General features: G+C 43.0%; 1 protein-coding gene across 2 annotated transcripts in view; it reads left to right on the top strand.

Annotated features, from left to right (window-relative positions):
• Positions 1-16,388, top strand: part of trim3a (tripartite motif containing 3a) — a 28,794-nt gene extending 12,406 nt beyond the window's left edge. For both annotated transcript variants that reach the window (XM_053646790.1, XM_053646789.1), the window contains exons 2-14: positions 5,106-5,287; positions 6,252-6,492; positions 6,617-6,768; positions 8,535-8,715; positions 8,843-9,190; positions 9,997-10,384; positions 10,676-10,779; positions 11,289-11,456; positions 11,548-11,716; positions 12,282-12,341; positions 12,492-12,562; positions 13,320-13,460; positions 14,980-16,388. In XM_053646790.1, coding sequence (XP_053502765.1) covers positions 5,142-5,287; positions 6,252-6,492; positions 6,617-6,768; positions 8,535-8,715; positions 8,843-9,190; positions 9,997-10,384; positions 10,676-10,779; positions 11,289-11,456; positions 11,548-11,716; positions 12,282-12,341; positions 12,492-12,562; positions 13,320-13,460; positions 14,980-15,132 — 2,322 coding nt within the window. In that variant the 5' untranslated portion in view covers positions 5,106-5,141 and the 3' untranslated portion in view covers positions 15,133-16,388. The remainder of the gene's footprint in view (positions 1-5,105; positions 5,288-6,251; positions 6,493-6,616; positions 6,769-8,534; positions 8,716-8,842; positions 9,191-9,996; positions 10,385-10,675; positions 10,780-11,288; positions 11,457-11,547; positions 11,717-12,281; positions 12,342-12,491; positions 12,563-13,319; positions 13,461-14,979) is intronic.
• Positions 16,389-18,939: the final 2,551 nt, after the last annotated feature.

The following is an 18,939-nucleotide window of genomic DNA, read 5'->3' as shown; positions in this document are numbered from 1 at the left end:
TATGTGATTAATATGTGTGAAATGCTTCTTGATCATGTGAGGAATGTGTGGAATATTTCTGGATTATATGAAGACTGTGTGGGGAATATATAAGAAATACTTGCGACGTGTGGAATATGTAAGGATTATGAGGAATATGTGTGAGTTATGTGGGATTACTTGCTGTATATGTGTTTAATATCTGCGGAATACTTCTGGATCATGTTTGGGATATGTGAAGATCATGTGAGGAATATAGGTAGAATATATATGTGTGGAATACGTTCTGGGGTATGTGTGGATTATGTGTGAAGTAAGTAAGGAATACTTGTAAAATAATTGGTGGAAAAAGTATGGAATAATTCCGGATTATACATGGAATTTTTGTGAAATATATGTCGAATACATGTGGAATATTTGGAATATGTATAGAACAATCGAAGCAATGCTTGCAGAACGTGTGGAGTACTTCTGGAATATGTGAGGAATATCTGTGGATTATATGAGGGTTATGTTGGAATACTTGTAGAAAATGTGTGGATTATCTGTGGAATACCTCTGGATTATATGAGGAATACTTCTGGATTATGTGAGGATTGTGTGTGTGATTTGTAAGGAATACTTGTAGTATATATGGGGAATACATTGTGTGTGGTATACTTCTTCTAGATTATATGTGTGGAATGTTTGTGGATTATTTCTCATATATATAAACATCTAAGGAATACTTGTGGGATATGTGTAGAGTACTTTTGGAACATGTGTGGGTTATGTGGGATTACTTGCAGAATATGTGCGGAATAATTCTGGATTGTACATGGAATTTTTGTGGAATATGTGAAGAATGTTGAAATGACAATAAAGCCTCTTGACTCTATTATTGAATAACGTCCAGATATTTATTAAGATAAAGTATCCTTTATACAGTATTGCTGCTCACAGATGACTACATTTAAGTGCAGGAGTTTGTGTGTGGTCGGCTAAAGCACACATTTTCACCAGAGGCCGACTGATACTGGATTTTACCCATACCGATAACTAAAAACAGAGGCAATCCAAAAAGAATCAAAAAACACTTCAAATGACACAACAAAGTTTGCCTCTAGAGGCCGCTCTCGTACTGTATATTGACACCGGACCCGTCTCAGCCGCTCGTGCGAAGGACGCAACCGGGAAAATCGGCATCGGCGAAACCGATCAATCGGTCGACGTCTAACTCTCACTAATCGTTAGACCTAATGCAAGCAGTATGCAGGTAGCTGGGATCTCTTCACATTAAATGTAAGATCAGATCTCATGAGATGGAGACACTAAGTCAGTGTTTATGTCCCCCGTGAGAACATGAGAAGTAATGTCTGAGAGAGAGAAAGAGGAGTGCATTAATCTCTTACACCTAACCACTTTTCTGTTAAATTACCCATTATGCAAATTGGGCTTTTGTCCTGTCTCCAAATGGCTCACTAATATTACGTCTAATATCGGAGACATAATGGAGATGGAAAAACATTCTTTGTTTTGTTTGTTTTTTTCCTGTAATATTTACAAATTGGTTATAGTTTGAGTTCAAATACGGCAAATGATTTAATACCGTTACAATATTTCTCATCGATCGACTGCGAGGACTGGACGTGTGGACTAATCGACCATCCTGCTTTGTCGTTTTGGTTCAGCTTGCTCCAGAGCATTACATTATTACGGTTATTGTCTTGGTCCTGGGTCTAAAATAAACCATGCCTCCATCTGCCGACATGTCGCACGTGTCTCCCGGCAGCGGCGTGTCTCGGTCCCACTGCAGGGAACACAAGCCTGGCTTCTAAAGGGACAAAACGCCCTTCAGGAGCTCGCTAGCACCAGAAATGCATTGCACACGTCAGGCTTTATTTAGGATTCTTGGTATTATTAAGGACTGCATCAGTGATTATGATGTTTAAATATCATTTTGTGTTTCTATCAGACAGTTGTGCTTTGAATATATAAACACTGTCCGAGTGTGTGTTACATTGTTAGTTCTTAGGTTTAAGTGTAGCAGGTTTTATTGATTTAAGGACCCGAGTAGCTTCTTATGTTCTTGTATAACTTGACGTTACTGTGGACGTTGAATGTTTGTTTGTATGTGTGTGGGTTTTTTATTTATTTATTTATTTATTTATTTTTGCTTCTTCCTTGAGAACTAATGGATGTCAGCTCACAGCTTTATGTTAAACACTCAACCCAGTGCAGAGCAAAGCAAACCCGTGTACGTCTGTGATGGATTTCAGTATGGTGCAACAGGGCTTAACGCTTAAAGTCCTTTTTAGAGCCTGACTGGTATACGTGTTGGCTGATAAAAATGGACCAAAGGTTATCAGCAGAAGATAAAATCAGTGATGTCTCTGTTATAAAGCTAAAAAGCTGTGTGTGTGTGTGTGTGTGTGTGTGTGTGTGTGTGTGTGTGTGTGTGTGTGTGCGCACTGTTATCGCGAAATACTCAACGACGAGGTGGCGTGATGCTGTATGACATGAAGCAGAGTTACAATACCAGAGGATTTTTAAATCCCTGTTAAAGGATAGGATTATTTTCCTACAGCACTTCCTGTAATGTCGTATTCTTCGTATACAGCACACCTGGACACCACATCATGCTTTGTATACAGTACGGTTATAGTTACATTTAGGGTTGTTTAGCGTTATCGTTAATGCTTACGTGATAACAGTTTTAAACAGTCGATCCCTCACCTGCTCACCCCCCCCCCCCCTTCCCCTTCAGGTTAATAAGACGCAAAACAATTGCAGCTTGTTCTGGAATCCACAAAGTTCAAAGTTCTTACATTTTCCAAAGAAGGAACATTTAACGTTATTGCTTTACCTCTGACTGGTACAAAGCATTGAAACTGGAGGCTCCTTCCAAAACACTAAATAAATATATCCTGAGGGACAACTTGAATATATCAACGACTACAGGTTTTTTAATCAGATTATATGGCACATCCAGCACACAAGTCTAAGTGAATTAGCTGTTGCTATGGAAACAATGTGTGTAATATTTCTGGAATGTTTGTGGAATATATCTGGATTATGTGAGGATGTGTGAAATGTGTATGGAACACTTCTGGAATAAGTGTGGAATATGTCTGGATTATGTGAGGATGATGTGTGGAATATATGTGGAATACGTCTGGAATATGTGTGGAAGATGTCTGGATTATGTGATGTGTGGCATGCTTGTGGAATATATTTGGATTATGTGAGGATGATGTGTGGAATGTGTGTGGAAGATGCCTGGATTATATGAGGAGGATGTGTGGAATGTGTGTGGAGTACATCTGGATTATGTGAGGATGATGTGTGGAACATATCTGGATTATGTGAGGATGATGTGTGGAATATATCTGGATTATGTGAGGATGATGTGTGGAATATATCTGGATTATGTGAGGATGATGTGTGGCATATGTGTGGAATAATTCTGGATTATGTAAGGATGATGTGTGGAATATATCTGGATTATGTGTGGATGATGTGTGGCATATGTGTGGAACATATCTGGATTATGTGAGGATGATGTGTGGAATATATCTGGATTATGTGAGGATGATGTGTGGCATATGTGTGGAAGATGTCTGGATTATGTGAGGACGATGTGTGGAAGATGTCTGGATTATGTGAGGACGATGTGTGGAAGATGTCTGGATTATGTGAGGACGATGTGTGGAAGATGTCTGGATTATGTGAGGACGATGTGTGGAAGATGTCTGGATTATGTGAGGATGATGTGTGGAATATATCTGGATTATGTGAGGATGATGTGTGGAAGATGTCTGGATTATGTGAGGATGATGTGTGGAATAATTCTGGATTATGTAAGGATGATGTGTGGAATATATCTGGATTATGTGAGGACGATGTGTGGAAGATGTCTGGATTATGTGAGGACGATGTGTGGAAGATGTCTGGATTATGTGAGGACGATGTGTGGAAGATGTCTGGATTATGTGAGGATGATGTGTGGAATATGTCTGGATTATGTGAGGACGATGTGTGGAAGATGTCTGGATTATGTGAGGACGACGTGTGGAAGATGTCTGGATTATGTGAGGACGACGTGTGGAAGATGTCTGGATTATGTGAGGACGACGTGTGGAAGATGTCTGGATTATGTGAGGACGATGTGTGGAAGATGTCTGGATTATGTGAGGATGATGTGTGGAATATATCTGGATTATGTGAGGATGATGTGTGGAATATATCTGGATTATGTGAGGATGATGTGTGGAAGATGTCTGGATTATGTGAGGATGATGTGTGGAATAATTCTGGATTATGTAAGGATGATGTGTGGAATATATCTGGATTATGTGAGGACGATGTGTGGAAGATGTCTGGATTATGTGAGGACGACGTGTGGAAGATGTCTGGATTATGTGAGGACGATGTGTGGAAGATGTCTGGATTATGTGAGGATGATGTGTGGAATAATTCTGGATTATGTAAGGATGATGTGTGGAATATATCTGGATTATGTGAGGACGATGTGTGGAAGATGTCTGGATTATGTGAGGACGATGTGTGGAAGATGTCTGGATTATGTGAGGATGATGTGTGGAATATATCTGGATTATGTGAGGATGATGTGTGGAATATATCTGGATTATGTGAGGATGATGTGTGGAAGATGTCTGGATTATGTGAGGATGATGTGTGGCATATGTGTGGAAGATGTCTGGATTATGTGAGGACGACGTGTGGAAGATGTCTGGATTATGTGAGGACGACGTGTGGAAGATGTCTGGATTATGTGAGGATGATGTGTGGAATATATCTGGATTATGTGAGGATGACGTGTGGAAGATGTCTGGATTATGTGAGGATGATGTGTGGAATACATCTGGAATATCAAGCTCAAGTTTTGTCCAGTATGGTGCTGCAGCTAGCTCTCACGAACCATCACCTACATCTGCCCAGATTTTCCTGCAAATGCATCGGTTAACTTGTAGTTATATGTATTTGTAGTATATGTATTTTGAAAATGTCTCCTGATTCACTAAATTCCCTAAACTGTCGGAGTTGATTTGAACTGGTATACCTCTGTCTGTCTCTCTCTCTCCCTGCCTCCCTCCCCACCTCCCCTTCTCTCTGTGTTTCTGTAGGCTGAGAGGTGTGTGTGCCTCGTACTCCTCCCGTGAATGCCTCTCACCATGGCTAAGAGGGAGACGGGCAGCACCAGCCCTGTGGTGCGACAGATAGACAAGCAGTTCCTGGTCTGCAGCATTTGTCTGGAGCACTACCACAACCCGAAAGTTCTGCCCTGCCTGCACACCTTCTGCGAGAGGTACAGTGTCATCACACATGGCATCGTGGGAGTAACACTCCGACTTTAATTGCTCCCACCCCCATCCCCCTGACCCCCCCTAGTAGCAGCACTTGGGTAATTTGGGAAACTTTGAAAGCAGACGTGCCATAGTGGAGAAATGGAGTGAGCTTTGACCCAGATGAAGGATTTAATCAGAGAATTGGTTAATTATGAGATGCATACAGTCTCTAAACCACCCACGATGACTTATACCAGCCATTCCCATGTAAGGGATGGATTTGTGTCCTTTGCTTTCATATGAATCCTCTATTAGTCATCCGGTCCAAGCTCAGAACCAGTGCATTTAAGTAATGCTGATGTTAAAATGCCATTTTAACTTCACTTAAATGCTTGATTTTGCCGATGCAGTCTGATGTTCAGGTTAAATTCTTTTTCACACAGTGCTCCATTCACATGTTTTTCATTTCAAACCGATTTAAGAAGCATTACAGATGAGCTCACAACCATAAATCAGCAAAGCAGGTTTACGCCATTGAGCCTTACACATTAAGAAGAGTTTCTGATATTTGTGAGTATATAGATGATGATTGAAAAGATTGCTTCAGGTACTGGAATCACTCTTTCCTGTGAGTTGTTTACTAACAAGTTAGCCGTTTGGCAAGGCGCGAACACGTGGAGGCGGGTCCAAATTGCATATTTATATATAAGGTTTATAGATTCTGTCATTTTTTGTTTGTATTAAGGATGAGGGTTTCCTCCCCCAGTAAAAAGACATGCATTGTAGGCTGATTGGCATTTCTAAATTGTCTTTAGTGTGTGATTGTACCCCACGATGGGTTGGCACCCCATCCAGGATGTCCCCCGGCTCGTGCCCCGAGTCCCCTGGGATAGGCTCCAGGCTCCCTGCGACCCTGTGTAGGATAAGCGGAATAGAAAATGGATGGATGGACGGATGGATCTCACCCATTCTTTCTCTCCACAGATGTCTCCAGAACTACATCCCGCCACAGTCCCTCACTCTTTCATGCCCAGTGTGCAGGCAGACATCCATCCTGCCTGAGAAAGGCGTAGCAGCGCTGCAGAATAACTTCTTCATCACTAACCTGATGGAGGTGCTACAGAGAGAGGCAGAGTGCTCGCAGCCCGAGGAGCGCGGAGTGCTAGAGTCCGCCAGCGCCGCCAACTCGGCCCAGCCGCTGTCCTGCCCCAACCACGAAGGCAAGGTGAGGTACCACCTTTAACAAGAAACAGACATTTACACATACAATAAGCGTGACCGTTGGCTAGTTTTTATGGTTTAGTCATCATTGTTTGTGCCGTGATGGTCCTCACGTGTGCCCTCTACAGGTGATGGAGTTTTATTGCGAGTCGTGCGAGACAGCGATGTGTCTCGAGTGTACGGACGGAGAACACCGCGAGCATGTGACCGTTCCTCTGCGTGACGTCCTCGAGCAACACAAAGCAGCGCTGAAGAGCCAGCTGGACGCCATTCGCAACAGGTTCGAGCAACACAAAGGCAGTCTTTCCAAAAAGGTTCAAAAGTCCCTCCACCATGTTTCACTGATGAGCTTGTATGTTCTGGATCATGAGCAGATCATTTCTTTCTCCATGCTTTGTCCTTTCCATCACTTTGGTAGAGGTTCATCTTGGTTCCAGAACTTTTGTGGCTCTTGTGGTATAACGGTGGATTGTGAGACCTTCACTCCTGCCCTGTGGAGGTTGTTGGTGATGTCACTGACTGTTGTTTTTAGGTTTTTCTTCAGAATGTGTCTTTCATCAGCTGTTGTTGTTTTCCTTAGCCGACCCATTCGGTGTCTGTTATTCAATACACCAGTGGTTTCTTTCTTTTTCTGGACGTTCCAAATTGTCGTATTGGCTATGCTCGAACATTGTCCATTTTTACGTCTTTTCTCAGCTTCAAAACGGCTCGCTTTTCTCCCATAGACAGCTCTCTGATCTTCATACTGGCTTACCCATTTTATCAACAAGTACAGCCTTCACAGGTGAAACCGAAGGCTAAAATCAACAGTAGATGTTCAGAGCTGTTTAATTGTTAAACAGTTAATCTAACAGGACACACCTGGGTAACAAGAAACACCTGCCGGTCATATGTTCCGATATTTTTGCTCACCTACAGATTGGGCGGTCTGATACAAAATGTCCTAAGTTCTATGTCGATTAATACGTCTACGCATAAATACTAGGAAATAAAAGCTGAGATTCTAAACTTTCTTCTCTTATTCATCTTTTGATCTCAAACCCAGACGTCTTCAGTCCGCAGCAAAAAGAAATGAACCGGCCTTGGCGTTCCAATAGTTTCGGAGGGCACTGTATACGTCTTGGAGAATTTCTGTCCTTTATTTGACTATTTCGCTATGCTACCCTTCGGCATTTTGGAATAACAAATGATAACGAGACGGGGACACTAATTATTCTGGTGCTGATTAAATCAGAACGCTCTTATAAAGCTGACTGAATCTAAATCACGAGTCACCCATGAGCCACCGTTTGAGCCTTGGGAAAAGTTCCCGCACATCCATTTTTTTACCAAGAGCAGCACATCGGAATGGATATTTCAGCATCGGTATGAATGTCGGCTGTAAACGAAATTTATTCCGCACAAAGTTTTTAATATGTTATTATATCATATGGTAAACTGTGGATTCCGTTAATAATTTCTATAGTGATTATTAGTAAATCGTATCTATAGCAACCGCTAATTCACAGGGACGGTTATAGCTGATCCACGCAATCTAAGCCTAATATCAAAGACTTACAATTTTCTTTCTTATGATGAAGGTTTCTGGTTTCTCGTTAACATGACGAGCTGTATTTATTTTTTGTCTTATTACTTCAAAAGAGAAAAATAAGACAGGCTGTTGGGATGTTTAATTTCTCACTTACCGCTGTCCGTGAATCAAAAACCGTTAGAACGTAGAAGTCTGAATTATGAACGCAGTATAACTCGGTGTGGCTACTGTGCTGTAAAAGCAGTAAAAGTCAGATCTGTAATTACGCAGCTAATTATCCGCTTATTATTATCTTCCAATCTTCTGCCTGACATTATTGCAGCGCTTTAAAGAAAAGAAATTAAAGGCTTCATTTCACACCCACTGGTGTTGCTAACAGACCTCCATGGTCCTCTGACTGCCTCGTGAATGTATTTAGAATTCAGAGGTTCATCATGATGTAGCGCCCACTCCCCTAGGCTTAAGTGGGCTTCAATGAGATGTTTAAGTCCTCTACCTCGTTCTTCCTCCTCCAGGCTTCCTCAGCTGACGGCAGCCATCGACGTAGTGAACGAAATCTCCAGGCAGCTCTCGGAGAGGAAGAGCGAGGCCATATCTGAGATCAGCAGCACGTTCGAGGAGCTGGAGAGAGCACTGCACCAACGCAAGAACACCCTCATCACTGACCTGGAGAACATCTGCAGCACCAAGCAGAAGGTACCAGAAGAGCTAAGCTAAGCTCTTTGTGAATATCTCAATAGTACATATTCTGCAGGATATGATCATGTCTGAGCTCGAGCTGTGCAGCTGTGTGATAGCAGTGTGTGCTGTGTCCCGGGTGCAGGTGCTCCAGACCCAGCTGGCTGCTCTCCTGCAGGGGAAGGAGAATATCGAGAGCAGCTGCAGCTTTACAGAACAGGCTCTGAGCCACGGCAGCGCCACCGAGGTGCTGCTGGTGCAGAAGCAGATGGGAGAGAGAGTGGCAGCGCTGGCGCGCCACGCTTTCCCTGAACAACCACACGAGAACGGGCACCTGGAGTGCCAAGTGGAGACCGAAGGCCTCCGTCGCTCCATCCAGAACTTGGGGGTTCTTATCACCACTAGTGCTGTGGGTCACACCAGCGTGGCTACAGGAGAAGGACTACGGCATGCCGTGGTGGGACAACACAGCACCGTTACCGTTACCACCAAGGTGAGTCATGCCGCTCCTGATGCTCTGGGTCTGTAGCAAAAACACAAATTATGCGTATAAATCGGGAAGGGGGGGACAAATCAGAAGTTCAGGCACCTGGGACAAGCTTATGTCTGGACTATTAGTCTTTGTCCCCTGGGCAACCACGAATTAAGTAGGTTCAACAACCACAAAAGGAAAAACTCCGCTTCGTATCGACTTTTGCAAATTAAAAAAAAAAAAAAAACCTGGCAGATGTTGGTCTTAGTATAATTCAGTACAGCTGCTGTAAATGTGTTGGCTTAAGACAGTAACGTTAGAAGAGGGAAGAAATCGGGAGCGTGATGAAAGTTAAAATATTCAAAATTAATCATAATTATTTGTATTATGCAATTTATGAATTCATTACTGCATTTTAAAATATATATATCGCAGGCAACAGTGTATGCCCTGGATAGATTTTATATATATGTGTGTGTATATATGTGTGTATACATGTATGTTTATTTATTTATTTATTTATTTATTTGTTATCATGGAAAGTCAATTCAACATAGGAGTTAAGATTTTAAAAGAAATGAATAAGCTAAGATACTGTATCTGATGGTGCGATAGTCAACGTTTTCTTTTGGAGACCTTAAGAAATATCCTTCAGTGGAAGAGTGGTACGTATTCCAGACATAAAAAAGGATCAAATGGAAAAATAAGGATTGTAAGGGGTTCATCTTGAGTGTCTGACTGCAGTTCCTCGACATTATCGCTCATTATTCCTTTCCTATGACTGCGTTATAAATAACTGCATTTTTAATTTTTTTTTTCCTAATCAGGACAAGGCTGGGGAGTTGGTGAAGACGGGAAGCGCAGCTCTCGTCGCTCAGATCACCGGACCCGACGGCTCGGTCACTGCCGGCGAGGTGACGGACAACAAGAACGGCACGTACGAGGTGGGCTACACGCTGTCCAGCGACGGCGAGTTCTCCTTTTCCCTGCTGCTGTACGGCCAGGCTGTGAGGGGAAGTCCGTTCCGCCTGCGCGCAGTCAAAGCCAGCGACGCCCCGCACTCCCCTGAAGACGTCAAGAGACGTGTGAAATCTCCCGCAGGAGGTGGAGGAGGGGCTCACGTCCGCCAGAAAGCACTGCGTCGTCCCGCCAGCATGTACAGCACCACCAAGAAGAAGGAGAACCCCATCGAGGACGAGCTCATCTACAGAGTGGGTGGGTGCAGAGAGGAAATCCGCTCGGCACAACACCGCTGGACTGGATTGGTTCTGCGGAGGATAGCGCCGCAGATATGAATATTGGAAAAAATTCGTGATATTGAAATTGATTCTTTGGATTGAATGTAGTGATTTTATTGACCGAGGGAAGCACTGTTTAATTCTCAATTCGGATTCAGTTTCTATAACGATACATCCAGATATAATCCAGAGGTCTGAGGTTATCTGAATAAATTCTTTTAAAAAAAAATGTGTAACGGTGAAGGGTCTCGTTGTTCGTGTGTCTCAGGGTCGAGAGGGCGCGAGCGGGGTGAGTTCTCCAACCTTCAGGGCATCTCCACATCCACCAACGGACGTATAGTGGTGGCTGACAGCAACAACCAGTGCATACAGGTGAGGAGCCTCTCACATCACATCATATCGTTAACCATATAATTAATCCCCATTAATCCACATCATATGATTAATCCCCTTATTTAGGGCTTCCCAAGTCCCACCCACTAGCTAACCCTGCCCTGTCCCATGACCTCTATCAACCAGGGATGGGTGGGGCTCTAGTACGTGCTTCCTTTAAGATATGTGGAGGCAAGTTCGACATGTTTTCGCACTGCTGCTCATGCTGCATCACAGGGCAGTGTAACACACTTCGGTTAAACCGTATTTTTCGTGGATGAGACCCGGGATTGGCTAGTGTTGCTGTGAGTGACCGTGGAAAGTGAGCGTGCCATCCCTGACATCCTGAGCGCTCGTCCAGTTTTGCTACCTCCCCAAGAGCACTGCCGGTTTGTCCTTTTTGGCATCGTCGGGATTCGAATTCGCGTTCTCCAGAGGACAGGGCGCCATTCTAGTGTAGATTTGGACTTGTTTTTAGACTTTTGTTTGTGCTTGTCGATGCCCTGCAGGTGTTCTCTAACGATGGTCAGTTCAAGCTGCGCTTCGGGGTCAGAGGTCGTTCGCCAGGGCAGCTGCAGCGTCCCACCGGCGTGACAGTGGACATGAACGGGGACATCATCGTAGCAGACTATGACAACCGCTGGATCACGATCTTCTCTTCTGATGGAAAGTTTAAAGTGAGCGATGGAGGATTTTTTGTAAATTTGTCAGTTTCTTTCCTGGACTTCCTTCTGATCGTTATTGCTCTCTTTCTTGGTTCTGCTTTAGAGTAAAATCGGAGCAGGGAAGCTGATGGGACCCAAAGGAGTAGCTGTGGACAAAAACGGTCATATAATAGCTGCAGACAACAAAGCCTGCTGCGTCTTCATCTTCCAGTCCAACGGCAAACTGGTGACCAAATTCGGAGCCAAAGGGACGTTAGACAGGCAGTTTTCAGGTGCTTTGGTTTTGTTTGTTTTCTCTTCCTGAAATACTGATTTGGTCAAAAGTATGTGGACCCCTGATCATCACACCTGATCATATGTGCTTGTGGAACATCCCATTCCACACTCCGCCCCACATTGCTGTTATAATACCCTGCACTCTTCTGGGAAGTCCTTCCACTAGATCTCGAAGCGTGGCTGTGAGGATTTACACATTCAGTCACAAGAGTATTCGTGAGGTCAGGTGAGGAGGCCCGGAGTGCAGTCGGTGTTCAGTGGGGTTCTGTACAGGACACACTTCCACTCCAACCTTGGAGTGTCTTCATGGAGCTCGGTTTATGCACAGGGGCATTGTCATGCTGGAACAGGTTCAGGCCGTTTTAGTTCCAGTGAATGGAAATGGTAATACTACAGCGTACAAAGGACATCACGTACACTCCTGAGTTTGTGGCGAAGAACCACATGCGGGTGTGATGGTCGAGGTGTCCACATACTTTTGGCCCTAGAGTGTTAAAAGGTTTTATTTAGTAGAAAAATCCTTACGTATTAACTCTTAACTCTCACTTCTGTTTATTCTAGATAAAATTACTCCAACCACCCCAACAGAGCCAAAGCTAAGTAAATCAGGCCCTGCATTCAGTAAGTACCGGTACCCTGTGCATACCCCGTACGTACCCTGTGCATACCCCGTACGTACCCTGTGCATACCCCGTACGTACCCTGTATATCAGCTATACTATAAACTCCAAAGTTTTTTTTTGTCTTGTTTCTCTCTACTGTGATATCCAGGTCCCCATTTCGTGACCGTGAACAACAAGAATGAAATAATCGTGACCGACTTCCATAATCACTCCGTTAAGGTACGCAGCAGCTTCTCTGAACGTTGCTTAAGCTATTCGATGTCATCAAATCAAACCCTTATTCATTTATTTTTAATCTACTTATGATTATTTAAGGTGCTCATACAGGGATGGAAAAATCTCAACAAACCCTTCTTTACCCGAGTGTAGTACTGTACGTGGAAATCATAAATATTATATCAAAGCACGGAGAGCGCGGCGTCTGCGCTGAGTAAATGATCACGCGTTCATATCGGCGATTAGTGCGAAACATTTCGTGTACGGTCTCTAGCGTTTTATTTCCTCGTTTTATTCGTCAACGCCGATCTCCGGAACACGAGCCATGGGTTGTGGCTTGAGGCTCAGTTTAACAGCTTGCAGCCATTAAAAACGTTAACGTTCCATCCCATAATACACGGCATGTCTGGTTCACTTCCTGCAGCTTCCCGGGTCGGATCTTTTTTTCGAACCCGCTTGGAAGTGGACCGAGACCTCTTCACTCAGAATAGTGTTTTTTTGACTGGGTGTTTTGGTCCACTCTCGAGTGCCGTGTTTGTACCGATCGTGAAAGACCCTAGGGGTTTCCATTCAAACAGACTAAACGCTGCATATGTGAAAACGTCCTTAACGATTTCTGAACATATCTAGTAAAGGAAAAATAAATAAATAAATAAATAAATCAATAAAAACTCGATCCTGCTGTCAGAAGAGAATGTTGTTGATGATGAGAGAAACTATATGTTTGGTGTCCGCTGATGTCAGCCTCCATGTTGTTTAGGTTTATAACGCAGATGGCGAGTTCCTGTTTAAGTTCGGTTCTCATGGAGAAGGTAACGGCCAGTTTAACGCTCCTACAGGAGTGGCAGTGGATGGGAATGGTAACATCATCGTCGCAGACTGGGGTAACAGCAGGATACAGGTAAACTGCACCGTATCTGCGTACCATATCCTGTCCCAAACCATACTTTTTTATCTCATTGTAACTCCAGACTTCAACTCCTGGATTGATCTGAATCGAATCTAGCGGTATGTAATGACTATAATCAGAACGATTCTATGCCTATCCCTGTGCGCAGCGTCGTTTTTAACGTTCTCATGTTATCTTAACACGTTCGTTTCAGTTTACTCGTGGCATATCCAGAACGACGTGCCAAATGTGCAAACGAGCTGAACCACAAAGTAATTAGAGCGTAATCACGTTTACATTTATTCATTTAGCGGACGCTTTTCTCCAGAGCGACTCACAAACGAGGAAATGCGAGCGAAGCGATATATCAGGCGGAGAACAATACGAGTCGTGCTACCGTGCAAGATTTATAATTGAGTTCTAGAGAAGCACAGTGCGCAGAGTCGAGGTGTAAGAGCCAGAGTAATTTTATTTATTTATTTATTTATTTATTTTTATAAAGGATAATGTGGGGGGTGGAGTTTTAGGGGTTGGTTAGGTGTTCATGGAGGAGGTGGGTCGTTAGCTGTTTTTTGAAGATGGTGAGAGATTCTGAGGTCCGGATTGAGGTCGGACGTTCATTCCACCACTGAGGAACAGTTAGCGTGAAGGTTCTGGAAAGGGATCTTGGGCCACGTTGAGTAGGCAGTACTAAGCGTCGGTCGTTAACCGATCGCAGATCGCGTGAGGGAACGTAAACCTTCAGGAGAGAGTTGAGGTAGGGCGGTGCTGATCCAGACAAGGTCTTGTACGTGAGCATCAAGGCCTTCAATTTGATACGGGCGGCTACAGGAAGCCAGTGCAGGGAGATGAAGAGGGGTGTGAGATGGGTTCTTTTGGGTAATTGGAGTAATTAAAGCTAGGAATAGGAATAAATCAAGAGTTATAGTTAATTACATTGCATGTGTACATGTTCCTGGAGTACTAGCGGACAGTTTGGTCCGAAACAGTGCACGGTGTGCATGAAAAATCGGTAACGTGAAAGCTGTCACGCAGAACGGGAAGCGCACCATGGTATCGGACCCAAGACTAGCCGTAGGAGGTGCTGTAGGAGGTGCCGCGAACCATGCCGCGGTTCCCGTGAACGTGAGCGCAACTCGTACTCGGGTCCGCAGCACGCGTGTACAGTTAGAGACAGAGGAACGTTGTGGGACACAGAAGAGGTCCACTCTTCTGCGCATCATATCTGCTGAGCATATTAGCACCAAAATAATCATAAAAACACAGCAAACGGCGTGTCGCTTCGTGTCCTCCATGCGCGTTTGTGATGACATGCAGTAAGATGAACGCAAGTGCACTGGGGTCCGAAACCAGACCGGTGCCGAGGTGCGGGGAGCCAGGAGCAATCGCGTTCTCACCGATGGTGCCCAGTGTGACAACCACCTTAACGAGTTTCCGAAGAAATTAGACTGCGTGTGTGAACGTGTATGAATTGAGACGGATATAATCGTGATTAGTGACTATACACTGTGTGTCCGTGTATGTGCTGCAGGTGTTCGACAGCTCGGGCTCGTTCCTGTCGTACATCAACACTTCAGCAGACCCGCTGTACGGCCCTCAGGGTCTGGCCCTCACCTCCGAAGGACACGTGGCCGTGGCAGACTCGGGGAACCACTGCTTTAAAGTCTACCGCTACCTGCAGTAGGAATCCCATCAAGGATCATCCAGCAAAAGTATTGTACACGTGTAACGAATTTCTTTGCACAACCACAAAGGCCCCTGCCACTGAAACGACCTTGATTCGAGTCAAATTGAAGTTCGAGCAGGGTCTGACGTTTATCCCCTCATCGCTATTGCACCGATTTGAATCGATTGTGAGTTCTTCATTGAATCCAAAAAAAAAAAACCGACAAAAAAACTAGACAGCATCACCAACATATGAGAGTAATAACAATCACAGCACTCTGAGCAGTGTGTTTGTGAAGGCAGCTACTCTTCAGCTTTTACACTGGTTGGTTTACCGTCATCAAACCACTTAATTAGGACCTTTTCAGCGGCACGAAATTCCTTAATTATCAACAAGCTGTCTGGGGGAAAAACACCATACTGTGAAAACAAAGCCATTTCCTATCAGACTTACTCTCCGTGCATTGACTCGTTGCATACGTTCATGCGTTTCTGTCATATCGTGTGCGTTCATCGCTTTCGCAAAGCCACCGTGCTTCAGTACGATAAAGCTTCAAATGCCAGTGTTTTCAGCTCTTAATGTACAGGTAGAGAGGACACGCAGCTTATAGTCCTAACGCTCATCCGCCTTAAAGGTCTCTGCGTATATCTGACAGGGGTGTCTGCCATATCACCCAGCACGACAGCACAACTCTAGACGTAGTGAAGGAAATTTTAATTTATTTCATTTTGTATACCGTGTTATGATTTACAGGTGAAAATAACTAATAATTATCATTTCTGTAACGTTTTTATCTGCAAATGCCTTGACATACAGTAGATGCTACTGCATGAAGCGCTTAAGTGTAGGAAGCAAACATATCGCCAAACATGAATGGTGCACATCTCCGAGACAAGGGGGAAAAAAAAAAAAGAAAGAATGAACGTTTGTGCCAAGAGTACGAGACTATTAGAGGTGTGTTTTCATGATTTCGCTTCTGAAGTTTAGTATCCTGAATCCACCATTCCAACACTGTAATCTCTGTATGATTTTTAAACGTTCGATCCCTGCAGTTTTAGCACCGGTTGAAAAGGAAACGCCATGGGAGATGCAGTTCATATCGATCAGGGGCCAGGACGATTACGGGGTCGATTTTGTGCCAAAAGTAACAAAACGACAAAATCCACACGCAAAATAATATCATCACAGTCGAAACGTACATTTTGCAAATGCAAATGATGATCCTTTTTTTTTTTTTTTTTTTTTTTTTTTTTTTAAATCTTATCTTTATTAAAGACGTAAATACTAACATATGAAATAGCATGCGTAAATATCTTCTCTTTTTTTTCTTTCCCCTCAGTCAGAATCAGACTTGTGCTTTTTTTTATTATTTATTTATTTTTGGGGGGGCAAAGTACACTATACAAGGACTTTGACTTGCTTGTTAAGGTCTTGTTGCGATTATGGACGTTACGTAAGGATTAATACACATCAGAGCATGCTGGTACAGGGAAAAGAATCAGCAGTGTGGGCATGCTCCATCCTGTTGGAATCCTTTCACACCACAGCAGTTTGTCGATGATGATGATGATTTTCTGTTAATTAAAGTGTGTGAAAACGAGCGATACATCATACGTTTGATCCTTTTCCAGTTACGTTTAATATCGTCTGTGAAACAGGTCAGTTCCTGTCATCGCTTAACGTCAGAGGCATTCAGAATTTAGGGCACGGTAGGACTTGCGGGGTCGGGGAGGTGTGTGTGTGTGTGTGTGTGTGTGTGTGTGTGTGTGTGTGGAAAATTTACAGCCTTGCTAACATTTACACATTTCGCATATGAGCTTCAGCATTTTAACAACAGAACGCAAAAATATGAGAGCAGTCGTCATATATACACACACACACACGCACACATATATATATATATATATATATATATATATATATATATATATATATATATATATACATACACATATGTGTGTATATACACACACATATACATACATATATATGTATGTGAGTGTGTGTATATATGTGTGTGTGTGTGTGTGTGTGTATGTATATATATATATATATATATATATATATATATATATATATATATATATATATATATATATATATATATAATATATATATATATATAAAATACACACACACATATATGTATGTATATATGTGTGTGTATATATAAGTTCATAAATGTGATAGTCCATCAGTGTGTGTCTTAAATATCATTACATTGGTGTATATAAGATCAGTGTATTATTTTCATTAGGGATGACTCTGAAATACGGGGTGCTACAAATATCTCCATACATAGGGGAACACTTTTTAGCAAAATGTAACTTTATTTACAAAACATCCTCTACACGTGTAAACACACATGGAGTCGTCTGTCCAACTCATTATGAACTCATATTATCACATCTGGTGTTGTGCATATAATTGTCCATCACAACCTCCTGACAGCTTTCTGATCCAGCCATGATTCTAATCGCTTAGCAGTTAAGGCTCTGGGTTAGTGATCGGAAGGTCGGGGGGTCAAGCCCCAGCACTGCCGAGCTGCCACTGTTGGGCCCCTGAGCAAGGCCCTTAACCCTCACTGCTCCAGGGGGCGCTGTATCATGTCTGACCCTGCGCTCTGACCCCAGCTTCCTATCATGCTGGGGTATGTGAAGAAAAGAATTTCACTGTGCTGTAATGTATACATGCCCAATAAAGACTCATTATCGTTATTTCAATGTGTTCTTCTTTTGTCGAAGGCGTTCTTAAAGGCTATGAGAAAATAATAATAATATAAACGACGTTTTGCTAGGAAGTGTTACTTCCCTGTATGTATGGAGACTTTTGGGAAACCCTGTATTATGGCCCAACATAGGCAAAAAAATAAAATTTGTGCATGTTCAGGTTTTTGGTCTAAAGAGAACAGAGTGAACATTTTGACGGGGGCAGGGGGAGGGGGGATAAATGAAACGGGTCTAGAACAATGTGTGAAATGTAACACTTTATAACTAGGCCTGGGTTTTCATGGTGATTTAAAATACCACTTGTTTGCTTTCCTCAGCAGGGATTATACCAAAAATGGGTTTCTTACTGTTCAAGGCATTTCCCACACTCCTCTACTGCATTATGCATTCCCCCCCCCCCCCCCGTGATTTATTTCATTTTACTGTTCAGTAAATAATAGGCAATAATTTGACAAGGTTTTTTTTTTTTGGCCTTAAAAAACCTGGGAAGTGGAGCTCATGAGGAAAAGCTTTGAATATGTCTGACTTAACTAATAGTAGCTATAAGCAGTCATTCCCTCACCGGCCTCTCTTGTATTTATTTATTTATTTATTTATTTATTTATTTATTTTTCCTTTTCCCCCCGCCTTCCCTCTTGTGAACAGCTAAGAGAGCAGGACGTCCTTTATTCTGAAGACTTTTTCCTGTGGCATAAATCTTACCGATTGTTACAAAAGCGCGAGACACTGGAGACTCCTTCCGTCTTTATTACCAGTACATAAACGTCTCCTCACAGAAAACGCATCAACAATGACTAGCATAAATAACTATTTCATTTTTTCAACGCATTCTTTATAAACCATTTTGAGGTCGTGTAGATCGTCCGAGATATAATATATATATATATATATATTTTAAATCCCTCTGAAGTAGCGGTTACCATAGAAACGATGATGTATAATATAAAACGCTGATTTGATTTTCAAGACATAGTCCTTCTTTTAAGATTGTGACGCACGTGAAATACTGTATATGACAGGGGTTCCCAAACGTTTCCAGGGCAAGTCCCCCCAAATGGCATTAACATTTGACCGAGGCCCCCCTTTTGCAAGATGT

The sequence above is a fragment of the Ictalurus furcatus genome, chromosome 17 (assembly GCF_023375685.1).
Source record: "Ictalurus furcatus strain D&B chromosome 17, Billie_1.0, whole genome shotgun sequence".
Lineage (NCBI taxonomy): Eukaryota > Metazoa > Chordata > Actinopteri > Siluriformes > Ictaluridae > Ictalurus > Ictalurus furcatus.
This window is presented reverse-complemented; position numbering and strand designations above follow the sequence as displayed.